The sequence below is a fragment of the Haliotis asinina genome, chromosome 11 (genome assembly GCF_037392515.1).
Source record: "Haliotis asinina isolate JCU_RB_2024 chromosome 11, JCU_Hal_asi_v2, whole genome shotgun sequence".
Taxonomy (NCBI): domain Eukaryota; kingdom Metazoa; phylum Mollusca; class Gastropoda; order Lepetellida; family Haliotidae; genus Haliotis; species Haliotis asinina.
In genome coordinates, this window is record NC_090290.1 from 23,340,266 (window position 1) to 23,361,925 (window position 21,660).

At 39.7% G+C, this 21,660-nt stretch overlaps 1 protein-coding gene across 1 annotated transcript in view; it reads right to left on the reverse strand.

Moving 5' to 3' along the window:
- LOC137255344 (rap guanine nucleotide exchange factor 4-like) overlaps nucleotides 1-18,742 on the reverse strand; it is an 86,882-nt gene extending 68,140 nt beyond the window's left edge. Inside the window, exons 1-4 of the mRNA XM_067792790.1 lie at nucleotides 18,669-18,742; nucleotides 15,334-15,476; nucleotides 13,879-13,967; nucleotides 1,834-1,980 (exon numbers count right to left, since the gene is read on the reverse strand). Of these exons, the coding sequence (XP_067648891.1) occupies nucleotides 1,834-1,980; nucleotides 13,879-13,967; nucleotides 15,334-15,476; nucleotides 18,669-18,742 (453 nt within the window). The remainder of the gene's footprint in view (nucleotides 1-1,833; nucleotides 1,981-13,878; nucleotides 13,968-15,333; nucleotides 15,477-18,668) is intronic.
- Between the last annotated feature and the right edge of the window lie 2,918 nt (nucleotides 18,743-21,660).

Consider the following 21,660-nt stretch of genomic DNA (forward strand, 5'->3'; position numbering starts at 1 on the left):
AATATTGCCTTAATTTATTCAAACTTTTTAATTTTTTCTTGTAGTCTTAATACGTAATTTTTAAAAAAATAATTTATATGGTACCTTTGCTAGGGGCTGATGTTAGCATTAAAGAGGGAAATGCAGCAATACTTTGTAAAGAAGTGTGACGTGATAGTGTACCTTTAAGCTCATCTGTACAGAGAATGAAGTATATATAATGCTTTACGTCCCAGAAGTATTTGTATTGAACAAGATTAAGCATACATACAGACAAGGAACATATACATAAAGCAAATTTTAGACTGCATATGGAGCAAATGTGAGTGCTGCATATGTTTTAGGGAATAAACACATAGAAGCACAAAGTACATGTATAGAAAAAATGTATATGTACAGAGCAAGAAGCCCATGTGTATAAAGCAAGGTACACGTGAATAGCAACATGATGTACCTGTAACAAGGAGCACTTGAATAGAATAGCAATATGATGTACCTGTAACAAGGAGCACTTGAATAGAATAGGAGTATGATGAGCCTATAAAGCAAGAAGCATTTGCATAGAAATGGAAAAGGATGTACCTATAACGCATGGAGCATTTGAATAGAATAGGAATATGATGTACCTATAAAGGAAGAAAAATGTGTATAGAATAGGAATATGATGAGCCTAAGAGCCTATAAAGCAAGAAGCATTTGTATAGAATAGGAATTATGATGAGCCTATAAAGCATGGAGCATTTGCATAGAATTGGAAAAGGATGTACCTAGATCAGCCAGGATTTCTGACCTTTTGAGACATTTAAAAATATACAGAACTCCCGTAAATAAACATCAGTGACATAACATATATTTTTTCAAGACCTCATTAGATTAGGCGGGCCTGTGAAGAAAACAGTGTTGTGCACGTGATATTTTTGCTGGGAAAATGTGTGTTAATGAGTAACAGCTAAAAACATCTTAAAAGAAGGTTTTTCAGTGAGATTTGAACACATTAGGCCACTGAGTGAAGGGTGCAGGAACCTGACAGCCTGGCATCTGACAAACATCTCAAGTTGCTCTGAATCAATATTTCTGATTCTGTGTGACATTTCAAGAGTGAAATACTGTCACAATCCTGCTTCACTTTGATTAGAATAACAAAAATTGTTTCAGCCAGTCCTTCAAGACATTAGAACAAACTCAGGAAGAGGTGGAACTTCAATTTTGTTTGAGACATCAAACCCAGCTGATTTTTACACATCCTGCTGAAAATATGGATGGAAGGATGGATGGATGTTGGATGACAGACAGACACACAGACACACAGACAGACAGACAGAAAAGTTTGCCTCTTTGTTTACGGTTAGTTCCAGAGTGTTTAATGAGTATCTATCACATATAACTAAACATAGGATGTTGGTGTTATAGAATACCCAGTCTTGACTATTCCCAGAAACAAATGTAAAAGGAATGACAATTGTGAAACGTTTATGAACAGATTAGTGAAAATTACTGATGACATCAGATATTGAAAAAAGGGAAGTATGCAACTGGTAGCATCCACCCCATCTACATAATTTGCATGAATGTGAAAGCATTTTTGACTGATACTGCACAGTAATACAGTTGCCATGCAACAGTGGCCTGGAAACAAACCCAAGTCATCTACAGAATGGGAAATATAGTCTGATAATTTTTAATTACAACTGCTTCTAGACGTACAGGGATTTTGATGGTTTGAAGTAAAGACAAATGTTTGGGAAATATATTGAAAAAAATATTACTATGATCAACTTGTGAGCAACAAATCATTCTCTTCTGTCCATACTTCCAACACAATTCAATACTGACTATACCTATAACACTACTTACATCCCACAGTATTTTGAAGTCCTTTTGCTCGACACGAATGAGCTCTGTGTAGTCTCGGGTCACTACAGTTGCATGATGTGGTTTGTTGGTGAGGATTGCTTCACCAAACGATGTCCCGGCTCCCAAGATACAGAGAGTGACAGCATCCTGAAATAGAGATACATGGGATCTTCATAAAGTGTGCAGTGTCTTTGATATTTAGGTTCTTGAATCATGATATTTCCAATACACCAAACACCTTGTCACTGGTGGGTATTCTAGTGTTGGTAATAGTTTGAAATTTCACAATTTATTCTTGCTTCATTACTAACGAACGAATCATTATCGAATTGATCAGCATCAATTTCCAGATTTCCCTATCCAGGTTAACGTTGCTATTGCAGATATCTAATACCATGATGTAACTTATTACTTTAAAGTGATGACTAATATATCATGAACATAAATGTCCCCAGGTGTCTTCAAGAAATATTCAATCATGACGTTTCAGTTAGTGAAGTGAGTTTTCTAAGAAATAAACACATTTTCAGGCCCTGACAACATCGAGGATATGTTCCATATCAAGTGTTTCAAAGACTGCAACAGTACTTCCAAAATCATTTGTGTTCAAACATGACAAAATGAGATTGATTGCTAGTCGTTTGGTCACTGCAACCATTCTTTGATTATTTCAATTATTTCATGGCAACACTGGTACTTAGTACACAGAGCACCTTTCATAATGAAGTCTTAAATGACCTAAGTACTATTTGACCCTTGAATAATCAAGCACTTTAAGTTCTTCAGTGCAACATTATTTGAGTTTTTCATGTTCTCTATCAAAGATGGCTAGCTGGCACCTCCACTGAAAATCAATTGAAAGTTTATTGACAATGTCTAATGTTTCATGACCTGTAATGACTAAATATATGAATTAGTTCATAGCAGTGGGAATCTCCATGACAGCTCAACATCCAGACAGGTCTGGCACTGAGGGTTATGACATGAATGAATGATGTTTGAGTCGTCTGAGTCAGCAGTATTACAGCAACACAAAGACAACCAGTGACTAAATATATGAATTAGTTCATAGCAGTGGGAATCTCCATGACAGCTCAACATCCAGACAGGTCTGGCACCGAGGGTTATGACATGAATGAATGATGTTTGAGTCATCTGAGTCAGCAGTATTACAGCAACACAAAGACAACCAATGACTAAATATATGAATTAGTTCATAGCAGTGGGAATCTCCATGACAGCTCAACATCCAGACAGGTCTGGCACCGAGGGTTATGACATGAATGAATGATGTTTGAGTCGTCTGAGTCAGCAGTATTACAGCAACACAAAGACAACCAATAACTAAATATATGAATTAGTTCATAGCAGTGGGAATCTCCATGACAGCTCAACATCCAGACAGGTCTGGCACCGAGGGTTATGACATGAATGAATGATGTTTGAGTCGTCTGAGTCAGCAGTATTACAGCAACACAAAGACAACCAATGACTAAATATATGAATTAGTTCATAGCAGTGGGAATCTCCATGACAGCTCAACATCCAGACAGGTCTGGCACCGAGGGTTATGACATGAATGAATGATGTTTGAGTCGTCTGAGTCAGCAGTATTACAGCAACACAAAAACAACCAATGACTAAATATATGAATTAGTTCATAGCAGTGGGAATCTCCATGACAGCTCAACATCCAGACAGGTCTGGCACCGAGGGTTATGACATGAATGAATGATGTTTGAGTCGTCTGAGTCAGCAGTATTACAGCAACACAAAGACAACCAATGACTAAATATATGAATTAGTTCATAGCAGTGGGAATCTCCATGACAGCTCAACATCCAGACAGGTCTGGCACAGAGGGTTATGACATGAATGAATGATGTTTGAGTCGTCTGAGTCAGCAGTATTACAGCAACACAAAGACAACCAATGACTAAATATATGAATTAGTTCATAGCAGTGGGAATCTCCATGACAGCTCAACATCCAGACAGGTCTGGCACTGAGGGTTATGACATGAATGAATGATGTTTGAGTCGTCTGAGTCAGCAGTATTACAGCAACACAAAAACAACCAATGACTAAATATATGAATTAGTTCATAGCAGTGGGAATCTCCATGACAGCTCAACATCCAGACAGGTCTGGCACCGAGGGTTATGACATGAATGAATGATGTTTGAGTCATCTGAGTCAGCAGTATTACAGCAACACAAAGACAACCAATGACTAAATATATGAATTAGTTCATAGCAGTGGGAATCTCCATGACAGCTCAACATCCAGACAGGTCTGGCACCGAGGGTTATGACATGAATGAATGATGTTTGAGTCGTCTGAGTCAGCAGTATTACAGCAACACAAAGACAACCAATGACTAAATATATGAATTAGTTCATAGCAGTGGGAATCTCCATGACAGCTCAACATCCAGACAGGTCTGGCACCGAGGGTTATGACATGAATGAATGATGTTTGAGTCGTCTGAGTCAGCAGTATTACAGCAACACAAAGACAACCAATGACTAAATATATGAATTAGTTCATAGCAGTGGGAATCTCCATGACAGCTCAACATCCAGACAGGTCTGGCACCGAGGGTTATGACATGAATGAATGATGTTTGAGTCGTCTGAGTCAGCAGTATTACAGCAACACAAAGACAACCAATGACTAAATATATGAATTAGTTCATAGCAGTGGGAATCTCCATGACAGCTCAACATCCAGACAGGTCTGGCACCGAGGGTTATGACATGAATGAATGATGTTTGAGTCATCTGAGTCAGCAGTATTACAGCAACACAAAAACAACCAATGACTAAATATATGAATTAGTTCATAGCAGTGGGAATCTCCATGACAGCTCAACATCCAGACAGGTCTGGCACAGAGGGTTATGACATGAATGAATGATGTTTGAGTCGTCTGAGTCAGCAGTATTACAGCAACACAAAGACAACCAATGACTAAATATATGAATTAGTTCATAGCAGTGGGAATCTCCATGACAGCTCAACATCCAGACAGGTCTGGCACCGAGGGTTATGACATGAATGAATGATGTTTGAGTCATCTGAGTCAGCAGTATTACAGCAACACAAAGACAACCAATGACTAAATATATGAATTAGTTCATAGCAGTGGGAATCTCCATGACAGCTCAACATCCAGACAGGTCTGGCACCGAGGGTTATGACATGAATGAATGATGTTTGAGTCATCTGAGTCAGCAGTATTACAGCAACACAAAGACAACCAATGACTAAATATATGAATTAGTTCATAGCAGTGGGAATCTCCATGACAGCTCAACATCCAGACAGGTCTGGCACCGAGTGTTATGACATGAATGAATGATGTTTGAGTCATCTGAGTCAGCAGTATTACAGCAACACAAAGACAACCAATGACTAAATATATGAATTAGTTCATAGCAGTGGGAATCTCCATGACAGCTCAACATCCAGACAGGTCTGGCACAGAGGGTTATGACATGAATGAATGATGTTTGAGTCGTCTGAGTCAGCAGTATTACAGCAACACAAAGACAACCAATGACTAAATATATGAATTAGTTCATAGCAGTGGGAATCTCCATGACAGCTCAACATCCAGACAGGTCTGGCACCGAGGGTTATGACATGAATGAATGATGTTTGAGTCGTCTGAGTCAGCAGTATTACAGCAACACAAAAACAACCAATGACTAAATATATGAATTAGTTCATAGCAGTGGGAATCTCCATGACAGCTCAACATCCAGACAGGTCTGGCACCGAGGGTTATGACATGAATGAATGATGTTTGAGTCGTCTGAGTCAGCAGTATTACAGCAACACAAAGACAACCAATGACTAAATATATGAATTAGTTCATAGCAGTGGGAATCTCCATGACAGCTCAACATCCAGACAGGTCTGGCACAGAGGGTTATGACATGAATGAATGATGTTTGAGTCGTCTGAGTCAGCAGTATTACAGCAACACAAAAACAACCAATGACTAAATATATGAATTAGTTCATAGCAGTGGGAATCTCCATGACAGCTCAACATCCAGACAGGTCTGGCACCGAGGTTTATGACATGAATGAATGATGTTTGAGTCATCTGAGTCAGCAGTATTACAGCAACACAAAGACAACCAATGACTAAATATATGAATTAGTTCATAGCAGTGGGAATCTCCATGACAGCTCAACATCCAGACAGGTCTGGCACCGAGGGTTATGACATGAATGAATGATGTTTGAGTCGTCTGAGTCAGCAGTATTACAGCAACACAAAGACAACCAATGACTAAATATATGAATTAGTTCATAGCAGTGGGAATCTCCATGACAGCTCAACATCCAGACAGGTCTGGCACCGAGGGTTATGACATGAATGAATGATGTTTGAGTCGTCTGAGTCAGCAGTATTACAGCAACACAAAGACAACCAATGACTAAATATATGAATTAGTTCATAGCAGTGGGAATCTCCATGACAGCTCAACATCCAGACAGGTCTGGCACCGAGGGTTATGACATGAATGAATGATGTTTGAGTCGTCTGAGTCAGCAGTATTACAGCAACACAAAGACAACCAATGACTAAATATATGAATTAGTTCATAGCAGTGGGAATCTCCATGACAGCTCAACATCCAGACAGGTCTGGCACAGAGGGTTATGACATGAATGAATGATGTTTGAGTCGTCTGAGTCAGCAGTATTACAGCAACACAAAAACAACCAATGACTAAATATATGAATTAGTTCATAGCAGTGGGAATCTCCATGACAGCTCAACATCCAGACAGGTCTGGCACCGAGGGTTATGACATGAATGAATGATGTTTGAGTCGTCTGAGTCAGCAGTATTACAGCAACACAAAGACAACCAATGACTAAATATATGAATTAGTTCATAGCAGTGGGAATCTCCATGACAGCTCAACATCCAGACAGGTCTGGCACCGAGGGTTATGACATGAATGAATGATGTTTGAGTCATCTGAGTCAGCAGTATTACAGCAACACAAAGACAACCAATGACTAAATATATGAATTAGTTCATAGCAGTGGGAATCTCCATGACAGCTCAACATCCAGACAGGTCTGGCACCGAGGGTTATGACATGAATGAATGATGTTTGAGTCATCTGAGTCAGCAGTATTACAGCAACACAAAGACAACCAATGACTAAATATATGAATTAGTTCATAGCAGTGGGAATCTCCATGACAGCTCAACATCCAGACAGGTCTGGCACAGAGGGTTATGACATGAATGAATGATGTTTGAGTCATCTGAGTCAGCAGTATTACAGCAACACAAAGACAACCAATGACTAAATATATGAATTAGTTCATAGCAGTGGGAATCTCCATGACAGCTCAACATCCAGACAGGTCTGGCACCGAGGGTTATGACATGAATGAATGATGTTTGAGTCGTCTGAGTCAGCAGTATTACAGCAACACAAAAACAACCAATGACTAAATATATGAATTAGTTCATAGCAGTGGGAATCTCCATGACAGCTCAACATCCAGACAGGTCTGGCACCGAGGGTTATGACATGAATGAATGATGTTTGAGTCATCTGAGTCAGCAGTATTACAGCAACACAAAGACAACCAATGACTAAATATATGAATTAGTTCATGGCAGTGGGAATCTCCATGACAGCTCAACATCCAGACAGGTCTGGCACCGAGGGTTATGACATGAATGAATGATGTTTGAGTCATCTGAGTCAGCAGTATTACAGCAACACAAAGACAACCAATGACTAAATATATGAATTAGTTCATAGCAGTGGGAATCTCCATGACAGCTCAACATCCAGACAGGTCTGGCACCGAGGGTTATGACATGAATGAATGATGTTTGAGTCGTCTGAGTCAGCAGTATTACAGCAACACAAAAACAACCAATGACTAAATATATGAATTAGTTCATAGCAGTGGGAATCTCCATGACAGCTCAACATCCAGACAGGTCTGGCACCGAGGGTTATGACATGAATGAATGATGTTTGAGTCATCTGAGTCAGCAGTATTACAGCAACACAAAGACAACCAATGACTAAATATATGAATTAGTTCATAGCAGTGGGAATCTCCATGACAGCTCAACATCCAGACAGGTCTGGCACCGAGGGTTATGACATGAATGAATGATGTTTGAGTCATCTGAGTCAGCAGTATTACAGCAACACAAAGACAACCAATGACTAAATATATGAATTAGTTCATAGCAGTGGGAATCTCCATGACAGCTCAACATCCAGACAGGTCTGGCACCGAGGGTTATGACATGAATGAATGATGTTTGAGTCATCTGAGTCAGCAGTATTACAGCAACACAAAGACAACCAATGACTAAATATATGAATTAGTTCATAGCAGTGGGAATCTCCATGACAGCTCAACATCCAGACAGGTCTGGCACCGAGGGTTATGACATGAATGAATGATGTTTGAGTCGTCTGAGTCAGCAGTATTACAGCAACACAAAAACAACCAATGACTAAATATATGAATTAGTTCATAGCAGTGGGAATCTCCATGACAGCTCAACATCCAGACAGGTCTGGCACCGAGGGTTATGACATGAATGAATGATGTTTGAGTCATCTGAGTCAGCAGTATTACAGCAACACAAAAACAACCAATGACTAAATATATGAATTAGTTCATAGCAGTGGGAATCTCCATGACAGCTCAACATCCAGACAGGTCTGGCACCGAGGGTTATGACATGAATGAATGATGTTTGAGTCATCTGAGTCAGCAGTATTACAGCAACACAAAGACAACCAATGACTAAATATATGAATTAGTTCATAGCAGTGGGAATCTCCATGACAGCTCAACATCCAGACAGGTCTGGCACCGAGGGTTATGACATGAATGAATGATGTTTGAGTCATCTGAGTCAGCAGTATTACAGCAACACAAAGACAACCAATGACTAAATATATGAATTAGTTCATAGCAGTGGGAATCTCCATGACAGCTCAACATCCAGACAGGTCTGGCACCGAGGGTTATGACATGAATGAATGATGTTTGAGTCGTCTGAGTCAGCAGTATTACAGCAACACAAAAACAACCAATGACTAAATATATGAATTAGTTCATAGCAGTGGGAATCTCCATGACAGCTCAACATCCAGACAGGTCTGGCACCGAGGGTTATGACATGAATGAATGATGTTTGAGTCATCTGAGTCAGCAGTATTACAGCAACACAAAGACAACCAATGACTAAATATATGAATTAGTTCATAGCAGTGGGAATCTCCATGACAGCTCAACATCCAGACAGGTCTGGCACCGAGGGTTATGACATGAATGAATGATGTTTGAGTCATCTGAGTCAGCAGTATTACAGCAACACAAAGACAACCAATGACTAAATATATGAATTAGTTCATAGCAGTGGGAATCTCCATGACAGCTCAACATCCAGACAGGTCTGGCACCGAGGGTTATGACATGAATGAATGATGTTTGAGTCATCTGAGTCAGCAGTATTACAGCAACACAAAGACAACCAATGACTAAATATATGAATTAGTTCATAGCAGTGGGAATCTCCATGACAGCTCAACATCCAGACAGGTCTGGCACCGAGGGTTATGACATGAATGAATGATGTTTGAGTCGTCTGAGTCAGCAGTATTACAGCAACACAAAAACAACCAATGACTAAATATATGAATTAGTTCATAGCAGTGGGAATCTCCATGACAGCTCAACATCCAGACAGGTCTGGCACCGAGGGTTATGACATGAATGAATGATGTTTGAGTCGTCCGAGTCAGCAGTATTACAGCAACACAAAGACAACCAATGACTAAATATATGAATTAGTTCATAGCAGTGGGAATCTCCATGACAGCTCAACATCCAGACAGGTCTGGCACCGAGGGTTATGACATGAATGAATGATGTTTGAGTCGTCCGAGTCAGCAGTATTACAGCAACACAAAAACAACCAATGACTAAATATATGAATTAGTTCATAGCAGTGGGAATCTCCATGACAGCTCAACATCCAGACAGGTCTGGCACCGAGGGTTATGACATGAATGAATGATGTTTGAGTCATCTGTGTCAGCAGTATTACAGCAACACAAAAACAACCAATGACTAAATATATGAATTAGTTCATAGCAGTGGGAATCTCCATGACAGCTCAACATCCAGACAGGTCTGGCACCGAGGGTTATGACATGAATGAATGATGTTTGAGTCATCTGAGTCAGCAGTATTACAGCAACACAAAGACAACCAATGACTAAATATATGAATTAGTTCATGGCAGTGGGAATCTCCATGACAGCTCAACATCCAGACAGGTCTGGCACCGAGGGTTATGACATGAATGAATGATGTTTGAGTCATCTGAGTCAGCAGTATTACAGCAACACAAAGACAACCAATGACTAAATATATGAATTAGTTCATAGCAGTGGGAATCTCCATGACAGCTCAACATCCAGACAGGTCTGGCACCGAGGGTTATGACATGAATGAATGATGTTTGAGTCGTCTGAGTCAGCAGTATTACAGCAACACAAAAACAACCAATGACTAAATATATGAATTAGTTCATAGCAGTGGGAATCTCCATGACAGCTCAACATCCAGACAGGTCTGGCACCGAGGGTTATGACATGAATGAATGATGTTTGAGTCATCTGAGTCAGCAGTATTACAGCAACACAAAGACAACCAATGACTAAATATATGAATTAGTTCATAGCAGTGGGAATCTCCATGACAGCTCAACATCCAGACAGGTCTGGCACCGAGGGTTATGACATGAATGAATGATGTTTGAGTCATCTGAGTCAGCAGTATTACAGCAACACAAAGACAACCAATGACTAAATATATGAATTAGTTCATAGCAGTGGGAATCTCCATGACAGCTCAACATCCAGACAGGTCTGGCACCGAGGGTTATGACATGAATGAATGATGTTTGAGTCATCTGAGTCAGCAGTATTACAGCAACACAAAGACAACCAATGACTAAATATATGAATTAGTTCATAGCAGTGGGAATCTCCATGACAGCTCAACATCCAGACAGGTCTGGCACCGAGGGTTATGACATGAATGAATGATGTTTGAGTCGTCTGAGTCAGCAGTATTACAGCAACACAAAAACAACCAATGACTAAATATATGAATTAGTTCATAGCAGTGGGAATCTCCATGACAGCTCAACATCCAGACAGGTCTGGCACCGAGGGTTATGACATGAATGAATGATGTTTGAGTCGTCCGAGTCAGCAGTATTACAGCAACACAAAGACAACCAATGACTAAATATATGAATTAGTTCATAGCAGTGGGAATCTCCATGACAGCTCAACATCCAGACAGGTCTGGCACCGAGGGTTATGACATGAATGAATGATGTTTGAGTCGTCCGAGTCAGCAGTATTACAGCAACACAAAGACAACCAATGACTAAATATATGAATTAGTTCATAGCAGTGGGAATCTCCATGACAGCTCAACATCCAGACAGGTCTGGCACCGAGGGTTATGACATGAATGAATGATGTTTGAGTCGTCCGAGTCAGCAGTATTACAGCAACACAAAGACAACCAATGACTAAATATATGAATTAGTTCATAGCAGTGGGAATCTCCATGACAGCTCAACATCCAGACAGGTCTGGCACCGAGGGTTATGACATGAATGAATGATGTTTGAGTCGTCTGAGTCAGCAGTATTACAGCAACACAAAGACAACCAATGACTAAATATATGAATTAGTTCATAGCAGTGGGAATCTCCATGACAGCTCAACATCCAGACAGGTCTGGCACCGAGGGTTATGACATGAATGAATGATGTTTGAGTCGTCTGAGTCAGCAGTATTACAGCAACACAAAGACAACCAATGACTAAATATATGAATTAGTTCATAGCAGTGGGAATCTCCATGACAGCTCAACATCCAGACAGGTCTGGCACCGAGGGTTATGACATGAATGAATGATGTTTGAGTCGTCTGAGTCAGCAGTATTACAGCAACACAAAGACAACCAATGACTAAATATATGAATTAGTTCATAGCAGTGGGAATCTCCATGACAGCTCAACATCCAGACAGGTCTGGCACCGAGGGTTATGACATGAATGAATGATGTTTGAGTCGTCCGAGTCAGCAGTATTACAGCAACACAAAGACAACCAATGACTAAATATATGAATTAGTTCATAGCAGTGGGAATCTCCATGACAGCTCAACATCCAGACAGGTCTGGCACCGAGGGTTATGACATGAATGAATGATGTTTGAGTCGTCTGAGTCAGCAGTATTACAGCAACACAAAGACAACCAATGACTAAATATATGAATTAGTTCATAGCAGTGGGAATCTCCATGACAGCTCAACATCCAGACAGGTCTGGCACCGAGGGTTATGACATGAATGAATGATGTTTGAGTCGTCTGAGTCAGCAGTATTACAGCAACACAAAGACAACCAATGACTAAATATATGAATTAGTTCATAGCAGTGGGAATCTCCATGACAGCTCAACATCCAGACAGGTCTGGCACCGAGGGTTATGACATGAATGAATGATGTTTGAGTCGTCTGAGTCAGCAGTATTACAGCAACACAAAGACAACCAATGACTAAATATATGAATTAGTTCATAGCAGTGGGAATCTCCATGACAGCTCAACATCCAGACAGGTCTGGCACCGAGGGTTATGACATGAATGAATGATGTTTGAGTCGTCTGAGTCAGCAGTATTACAGCAACACAAAGACAACCAATGACTAAGCAGGTCTCAGTAAGGACAAAATAAAGTTTTCTCACAGAATTCTGACTGGAAGACGGGCATTGAGTACCTGGGACTTATCCTGCCCATAATTACAGCTGGAGGATAAGCATGGAGTACTTTTGATCTATTCTGCCCAGAATATCAGCTGGATGACAAGAATGGCCAACGTCCTTGAGACCTATTCTGCCCATAATGACAGCTGGAGGGCAAAATTACCAATGTCCGTGGGACCTATTCTACCCAGAATAACAGCTAGATGACAAGAATGACGAATGTTCTTGGGCCCTATTCTGCCCATAATTACAGCTGAAAGACAAGAGTGACAAATTTCCTTGGGACCTATTCTACCTGCAAATAAAGCTAGATGACAAGAATGGCCAACGTCTTTTGGACCTATTCTGCCTAGAATTACAGTTGGACTGACCAATGTCCTTGGGACCTATTCTGCCTGAAGTAACAGCTGGAAGACAAGAATGACCAATGTCCTTGGGACCTAATGTGCCTTGAATGACAAAAATGACCAATGTCCTTGGAACCTATTTTATCTGGAATTAAAGCTAGATCACAAGAATGGGCAATGTCCTTTGGACCTTTCCTGCCTAGCATTATAGTTGGAAGACAAGAATGACCAGTGTCCGTGGGACCTATTCTACCTGAAATAACAGCTGTATGACAAGAATGACCAATGTTCTTGGGCCCTATTCTGCCCATAATTACAGCTGAAAGACAAGAGTGACTAATTTCCTTGGGACCTATTCTACCTGCAATTAAAGTAAGATGACAAGAATGGCAACGTCTTTTGGACCTATCCTGCCTAGAATTACAGCTAGATGACATCAATGACCAGTGTACTTCGGACATATTCTACCTGGAATTACTGCTCTGAGAAAGCTCTAGTGACTTCTTTTGTGGAATTCCAACAATACACATTTACACATTGCACCTATTTTCTGATGAAAATTACTGCTGGTAAACATGCATTGGGAACCTGGGAAACCTCTGTCCCAGAAGCCCTACAGGAAGACAAGCACTGAGTACATGGGAAGTATTTTCTGCCCTGAACTACCCCCTGGGATTACACTTTGAAGGTTCATACACCCAAACGAACTCACTTAAAACTCAATTCTTAAGTAAAATCAGTGCATATTGCAGTGGCACTTGTTGACACCCATTCACTGGGAACATCAATATTGAGTTTTGACATTCACAGTATTGTTTTCCTACCTTCTGATTGCCTGACTCTGATACCGTGACTTCCAGGGAACCAGACAGAACGGTGTACCAGTTAGTGCCGACATCACCCTGGCGGAACACTGCACAACACAGGAGAAACACAATCACAAAGGTCATGGGCAGTAAACATGTCGGCTGATTCACTATATGATAAAATCATGGCAGGAGAAATATCATTTAAATTACAAATGCTATCATAAGGCTATTTAAATATGCCTTTGTTTGCATGTTGTGTGCAGAGCTAGGATTGCATTTTCCCTTCTGGGTGGATGTAACCATGATTCTGATCTTACTCCAGAGATGCCAACCCCAAAGCATTGCAAATAGTTTCAATGTTCAAAATTAGTAGTTTGACCATACAATTCGATGTCAGCTAAATAAACAAAATCATGATGGATTCTGAGAAAAAAATGAATGATATTACGGTCAAATCGCAAAGGTATTGAAATCAACTTTGCTAAAATTATGTTTGTTACTTGCAATCATTCCAGTTCAGATATGTCATTAAATATGATGAATGGAAGGTACATGAAGTCCAAAAATTGTATTTCATTGTTGAAAATATATGTTTTTGTCTATATATCCGAATTTTAATGCATTTTGTTCAAATTTCGTAGGATTTCTAGTGGAATTGTATTGGCATAGTTTGAAGTTAAAATTTGTAGCGACTACGATAAAATCGTAGAGGTTGGCATCTCTGATACTCTAGAAACATAACCAGAGCAACAGGATTCAAACCAGCAATCATTGGTTTCTGGCATGTCCAAGTAAAGCGACACTGCACAGTCATGTGGCACCTTTAAAGATAACTCAGCTACCATGTCCCCTGAAAACTTGTCTACATGAAACACTGACAACAGCCCTTAAACAATTGTTTGGTTTGGTTGGTTAAAGCCACTCTCTGCAATATCCCAGCCATATATCCCCAATGACATATCTACAGTTAAAAGCATAAGTAACACGAGCAACTAGTAGTATTTTTTTTCAAGGTTTCTTTATAAGCCTTGTATCGCACAGAAACCTGAAACAAAATAAAGGAACACTTGTGGTTTCATGTGATCCCTTATTTTTCCCCTCAGTATATAAGCTAAGTAAAGTTGAATTATAAGGTTCTACATCCCAAGTCGATATTACAATGTAAAGCCATTCAATCTAACAAATTATGTCACAGTTGGATAAAGAAAGGTGTCAAAGTTCAAGGTCTTTGTGGTTATTTATATTTGAAATAATCTGAATACTGTAATATCTATTCATCATTGTACTTTTAATTTCAAAATGACTCAAATAATGGTGCTGACAGAGAAAGAGGTACAATTCTTAAGTACTATATCTGGCTGGAGTCAGTTCAGTTGTTTCAATCAGGGGTGGTAAAAGTGGTTTGAACTGCTGGATGACTTAAACTCATATATAGTTTCACAACTGATGGTAAGCTCCCTTTTAACTAACATGTAACACCCTTCTCCAGATCTTCGTAGTAGCCATAATAACAGATCTGTTGAAGCAGCAGAGGGTGGAACTTCTCCAGGGCCTTGATGTCTTTGAGGCGAGAGTAGATTATGTCGAGGTCCTCACCACTCCTGTCTGCTGGCCTGCAATACACATGGGGAGAGATAATGCTTGAGATATGAATTGAGAGGGATAAAGCCTCAACACACATGCCTGGGGGAGAGATGGTACACTCTTACCATCGTACAGCATGTATTGCAGTACAAGGCTTGCAGTTTGGTCCATAGACTAACAACGACAAGACTCAATCCTGTCATTGTTTAACAACATAGGGAGAAAATAACCATAATTTTTGTTATTTTGAATGACTGAAACTGTCATTTAATGACTATAGAGAAATGACAGGACAATAACACAAAACACCAAATTTTTTATTGCATTGCAGCATACATAACTGAAGGCAAAATAACGTTCTTCTACCGATACAACAATATACTGTTTCACCCTACACATGCCACAATATTATTTGCAAAGCAACTGTTTGCAATCCACAATCGACTGAGGCACATATGAAGGAACATGAAACATGGAGGATTAAATATATTATCACATAAACTTTGACTTATATAAAAACAGCATGATATTTGAGATTGATTCTTTCATTCTTGAGGTTTGTTCCAAGGCATCAGTTAAATGGTAACCTGATTCCTTACAATGATGGTAAATGATGTACACGATCATGAATTTCTTTGTAATCTGCTTGATCAGATCACACAAGATTTAGATAAAAATGCATGTAGACAATAACAATGAAATTTTGAAAAAATGGATAAAATAGATTAAAGTTCAAGATACAAAATGCACATATTCAGTTACAAAAGAGTGAACAAATGAGATTTTCTGGCATATTTCAGTGTTGAAATGCAATTTCAGACATTATTTACCAAACTTTCAATTTGGGTGAAAAGATGAAATATGTTGTTCGATATATGCCGTCCTAACAACACTCCTGCATATACTTTCCCAAAACACTTCATGAAAAATACAATAAGAAAAACTTCAAAAAGTCACTAAAGGAGTCTTAAAATGTATTGTGTGTGACACCTCATCCTAAAAAACTTTGAATATTTTTTGACAGAAATTTAAAAGTCCTAAAAGATAATTTACAGTTACCAAACTTCTGTTTTAAAAAACATGACTTAGTGATATACAGCATGATATATTTCCCCATTGTGTATGATTTTAAGACAAACCTATTCATATCTGGAGTAGATCAGTGGAGAATATGTTGCTTCATTGAAACCAGCACTACAAAAACGTGAAAAGTTGTAATAAAAAGATCTGAAAATACAAACATGCAGTTATTCTTTTCTTGTTTTGTATTTCACTATCAAATATCTTTGATGGGCAATGATGGTAGCTGTATACTAAATAACCAATACAAATAAACAACAACTGTTCCCTGTGCTAGATAACACTATGGTTATTTCCAACTTTGGGCAGCCATGTTTGATTGACAGATTTCAACAGCTGGGTAAAGTCTCATACATGTGAGATCAGTTTGAGTGATCACAAAAAAGATACATGGCATTGTATCCATTGAGTTCTTAATGATTAGATAATGGCTCTATGGCTGCGAGGACAGAGTGTCAGCCCAGACAGAAAACAGGTCCATGGTTTGAAACTCAGCCACATCATATGAGCTCATAATGGATTAGACTGGTGCAATGGTCTAGAGGGTAGAGTGTCAGTCCAGACAGCCACACCATACAAATGGCTAAAATGTGATGATTGAGTTTAGTTTTATGCTGCTATTAGCAATATTCAAGCAATTTCATGGCGAGGAAACACCACAAATGGGCTCCACACATTGAGTCAGGAATGTAGGGAATCAAGTCCATGTCTTCAGTGTGACGAGTGAATTCTTCAACCAGTATTATCTACCCCACCCATGGGATGAAGCTTGCACCTAGTCAGCTTAAATATGCCCAAGTTGGATATCCGTGTGAAATTGTGGCATGGTATCTTAGAGGGCAAGCGCAACAAAGATGGTGGTAGTCTGGAGAAGTACAAACATGCACACTTGTGGTAATAATCTTGACAACAATAGTAATCCCTGTTTCACCTGACCTCACACAACCTCACCCAACCTCACCTCATTTCACCTCACATAATGACAACCTTAATTTAAGTAAACTGAGAATGATGAACACATTCTGGTCCATATCTTCTCATGAACACTCTACAGAATCAACTCACGAAAGAAAGTTATAGATCAACTTCATAAAACTACTGCTTTCAGTTATCCCCTGAGTAGACACATATACTGTTTTTTGGTGCACTGAATTTAACAAAGTACCTCTGTACCTCTAATATACACATAAATAACTAGGACTATGCAAAATAACCCTTTCGCTGGTATTTATCGGTTTAGACATGAAATGATACGCATTGCGATATGCTGATCAAAAACTGGTATTTTGACATGCATGTGGAAAAATTTGTAACACTCAGAAATCTTTGCACAATTTGACTGTTGGTGATGTTTGTGGCAATGATGATGATGATGACGATGGTAATGGTGTGGTGTTGAAGATGTTTCTGTTCTGAAGATCGGTGGGATCTGAATGTGTTAAAATATTTACTCATCAAATGACCAGTGATCTCTGATATGTCCTGACCAGATCTAGTTGCTGTCATTTTTTTGAGAGTTGTTGTGTTACAAATCAAGCGTTAACTTGATTATAAATAGTTTTTCAGTTTGAAAACATTCTTCAATTACATTGCAATACACATCACAATATATGCTTTCACATCGCATTACATTCATTGCCTCTCTGCAATACCCTAACCTTTCAGTAAAAAGTGTTAAGAAAACTTGTATATTAATATTAACTATTTGTTTTTCCAGTGTCCATATATTTGTATATATACTTTCTCTTGTCATGATAGAGATCTCCTGTGGGGCTTTGAGATCTTGATGAAACCGTCCCTTGCAAATGCGCAACATGGCATGTCTGCAATCCAGATAAATAATTACTGAGACAATTTACAAAAGTTACTGCCGCAAGGATCAGCGTTGTTTGCGTAAGCAGTTTGTTACCAAACACTTTCTTGTCTGATCAGATTCATGTAAAATTCATTTGTAAAGCGTTACCTCTGCTTAAAGGAATGAATCCATTGACCATCATTCACCGTCTGCTTTGATGTCTGACAACAGGCCAACTTGGTACAAGCTTACATCATCCTGCCTTAGTTATAATGGTTGAACCATGGTGTGGTCACACGTAGGGGTGACTATCGAGGGTGAAACAACTATTATAATAATCTATTACAACATGCTGTTGAGATAGTGATCGTCTACGGCAACCAACTTCCCTGCTCCTTCAACTGTCTCATTTGAAGTCATTTTTCAAATGAGCATATAGTTTATAAAAACGAAAACATGTTGCTTCAGTCTCTTTTAACAACTGATCAATTAAACAATTAAAACAGAAACTCAATGAAGCAGGGGTGGATAACTCTGAATCTAAGTGAACGAATCTGGTACCTTTGTCCTGCACATTCATCAACGGAAGTGTTCATGAGAGAACATGGCAAATCGTGTGATAGTGATCACTTACTAAACTATTGATAGTCACACAGAATATCCATGCATTGTAAGTATTTCTTTTCTTCAATCACCTGATTGCTATCGAAGACTCAACAATTGCAATCCATTGATTATTACAATTTCAATGCATCATTACAGCCCAGAGTCTGAAGCAAGAGTCAGAAATAGGAATGAGGGAGTGAGTGAGTTTAGTTTTACACCGCACTCAGCAATATTCCAGCTATATCCCGTTAGTCGCCTCTTACACCAAGCATAGTTGCCTTTTATGGCAAGCACCAGGGTTGCTGAAGGCCTATTCTACCATGGGACCTTCACGGGTCGTCAGAAATAGGAGCATGTATGACACTTCTACATCAGACATCAATGTATGTGACACCTGTATCTGACACCAGTATGTATGACACCTCTATATCACACACCTGAGAATATATGACACCTCTATGTCAGATGTCTGTATGTATGATGCCTCTATATCAGACATCAGTATGTATGACAAGTGCTCACAAGTCTTACAAGAGATAGATAAGACCTTCAATATTCCAAATATGGGGAGAGTGGACTTTTTTCCAGTAAATTTCAACAAGACAAAAGATGAATTCATAGGACTTCCTACAGTGCCAATGCATCGCCCCTTGCGCCATGATAACCCTGAAGTATCCTACAAAGCGCTACACTCATTCTTCTGTCAAGAAAACCTGCAAGTCTCCTACAATGTGCTACACTCAACATCAAAAAAACAACTTCAGGGTGACAATAACAAAATTTCAAACAACATATGCTTGTCCTTTTTTTCTACACCATAAGTTGTTCACTGGTCATAAGATGAACATGGGCTGATGTACCCTTGATGTTTGTTTATGCTCCCTGAGCATGAAGGGCAAGGGTACCTCAGAAGTCCTCTGATACATCCTTCTGCCATGTTAACCCTCATGTCTCCTACAATGTACTACAAACATCCTTCTGCCATGATAATAAAGAGGTTTGCTACAATGTGCTACACTCATCCTTCTGCCATGATAGCCCTGAAGTCCTCTTCTACATCTGTCTGACATAACCGTGAAGCCTCCGACAATGTGCTACACTCATTCTTCTGCCAAGATAACCCTGAAGTCTTCTTCTACATCTGTCTGACATAACTGTGAAGCCTCCTACAATGTGCTACACTCATTCTTCTGCCAAGATAACCCTGAAGTCTTCTTCTACATCTGTCTGACATAACCGTGAAGCCTCCTACAATGTGCTACACTCATCTTTCTGCCAAGATAACCCTGAAGTCTTCTTCTACATCTGTCTGACATAACCGTGAAGCCTCCTACAATGTGCAACACTCATTCTTCTGCCAAGATAACCCTGAAGTCTTCTTCTACATCTGTCTGACATAACCCTGAAGCCTCCTACAATGTGCTACACTCATCCTTCTACCAAGATAACCCTGAAGTCTTCTTCTACATCTGTCTGACATAACCGTGAAGCCTCCTACAATGTGCTACACTCATCCTTCTACCAAGATAACCCTGAAGTCTTCTTCTTCATCTGTCTGACATAACCCTGAAGCCTCCGACAATGTGCTACACTCATCCTTCTGCCATGATAGCCCTGAAGTCTTCTTCTACATCTGTCTGACATAACCCTGAAGCTCCCTACAATGTGCTACACTCATCCTTCTGCATGATAGCCCTGACGTCTTCTTCTACATCTGTCTGACATAATCCTTAAGCCTCCAACAATGTGCTACACTCATCCTTCTACCATGATAGCCCTGAAGTCTTCTTCTACATCTGTCTGACATAACTGTGAAGCCTCCTACAATGTGCTACACTCATCCTTCTACCATGATAGCCCTGAAGTCCTCTTCTACATCTGTCTGACATAACCGTGAAGCCTCCGACAATGTGCTACACTCATTCTTCTGCCAAGATAACCCTGAAGTCTTCTTCTACATCTGTCTGACATAACTGTGAAGCCTCCTACAATGTGCTACACTCATCTTTCTGCCAAGATAACCCTGAAGTCTTCTTCTACATCTGTCTGACATAACCGTGAAGCCTCCTACAATGTGCTACACTCATTCTTCTGCCAAGATAACCCTGAAGTCTTCTTCTACATCTGTCTGACATAACCCTGAAGCCTCCTACAATGTGCTACACTCATCCTTCCACCATGATAGCCCTGAAGTCTTCTTCTACATCTGTCTGACATAACCCTGAAACCTCCTACAATGTGCTACACTCATCCTTCTACCAAGATAACCCTGAAGTCTTCTTCTACATCTGTCTGACATAACCGTGAAGCCTCCTACAATGTGCTACACTCATCCTTCTACCAAGATAACCCTGAAGTCTTCTTCTACATCTGTCTGACATAACCCTGAAGCCTCCGACAATGTGCTACACTCATCCTTCTACCATGATAGCCCTGAAGTCTTCTTCTACATCTGTCTGACATAACCCTGAAGCTCCCTACAATGTGCTACACTCATCCTTCTGCATGATAGCCCTGACGTCTTCTTCTACATCTGTCTGACATAATCCTTAAGCCTCCAACAATGTGCTACACTCATCCTTCTACCATGATAGCCCTGAAGTCTTCTTCTACATCTGTCTGACATAGCCTTGAAGCCTCCTACAATGTGCTACACTCATCCTTCTACCATGATAACCCAGAAGTCTTCTTCTACATCTGTCTGACATAACTGTGAAGCTTCCTACAATGTG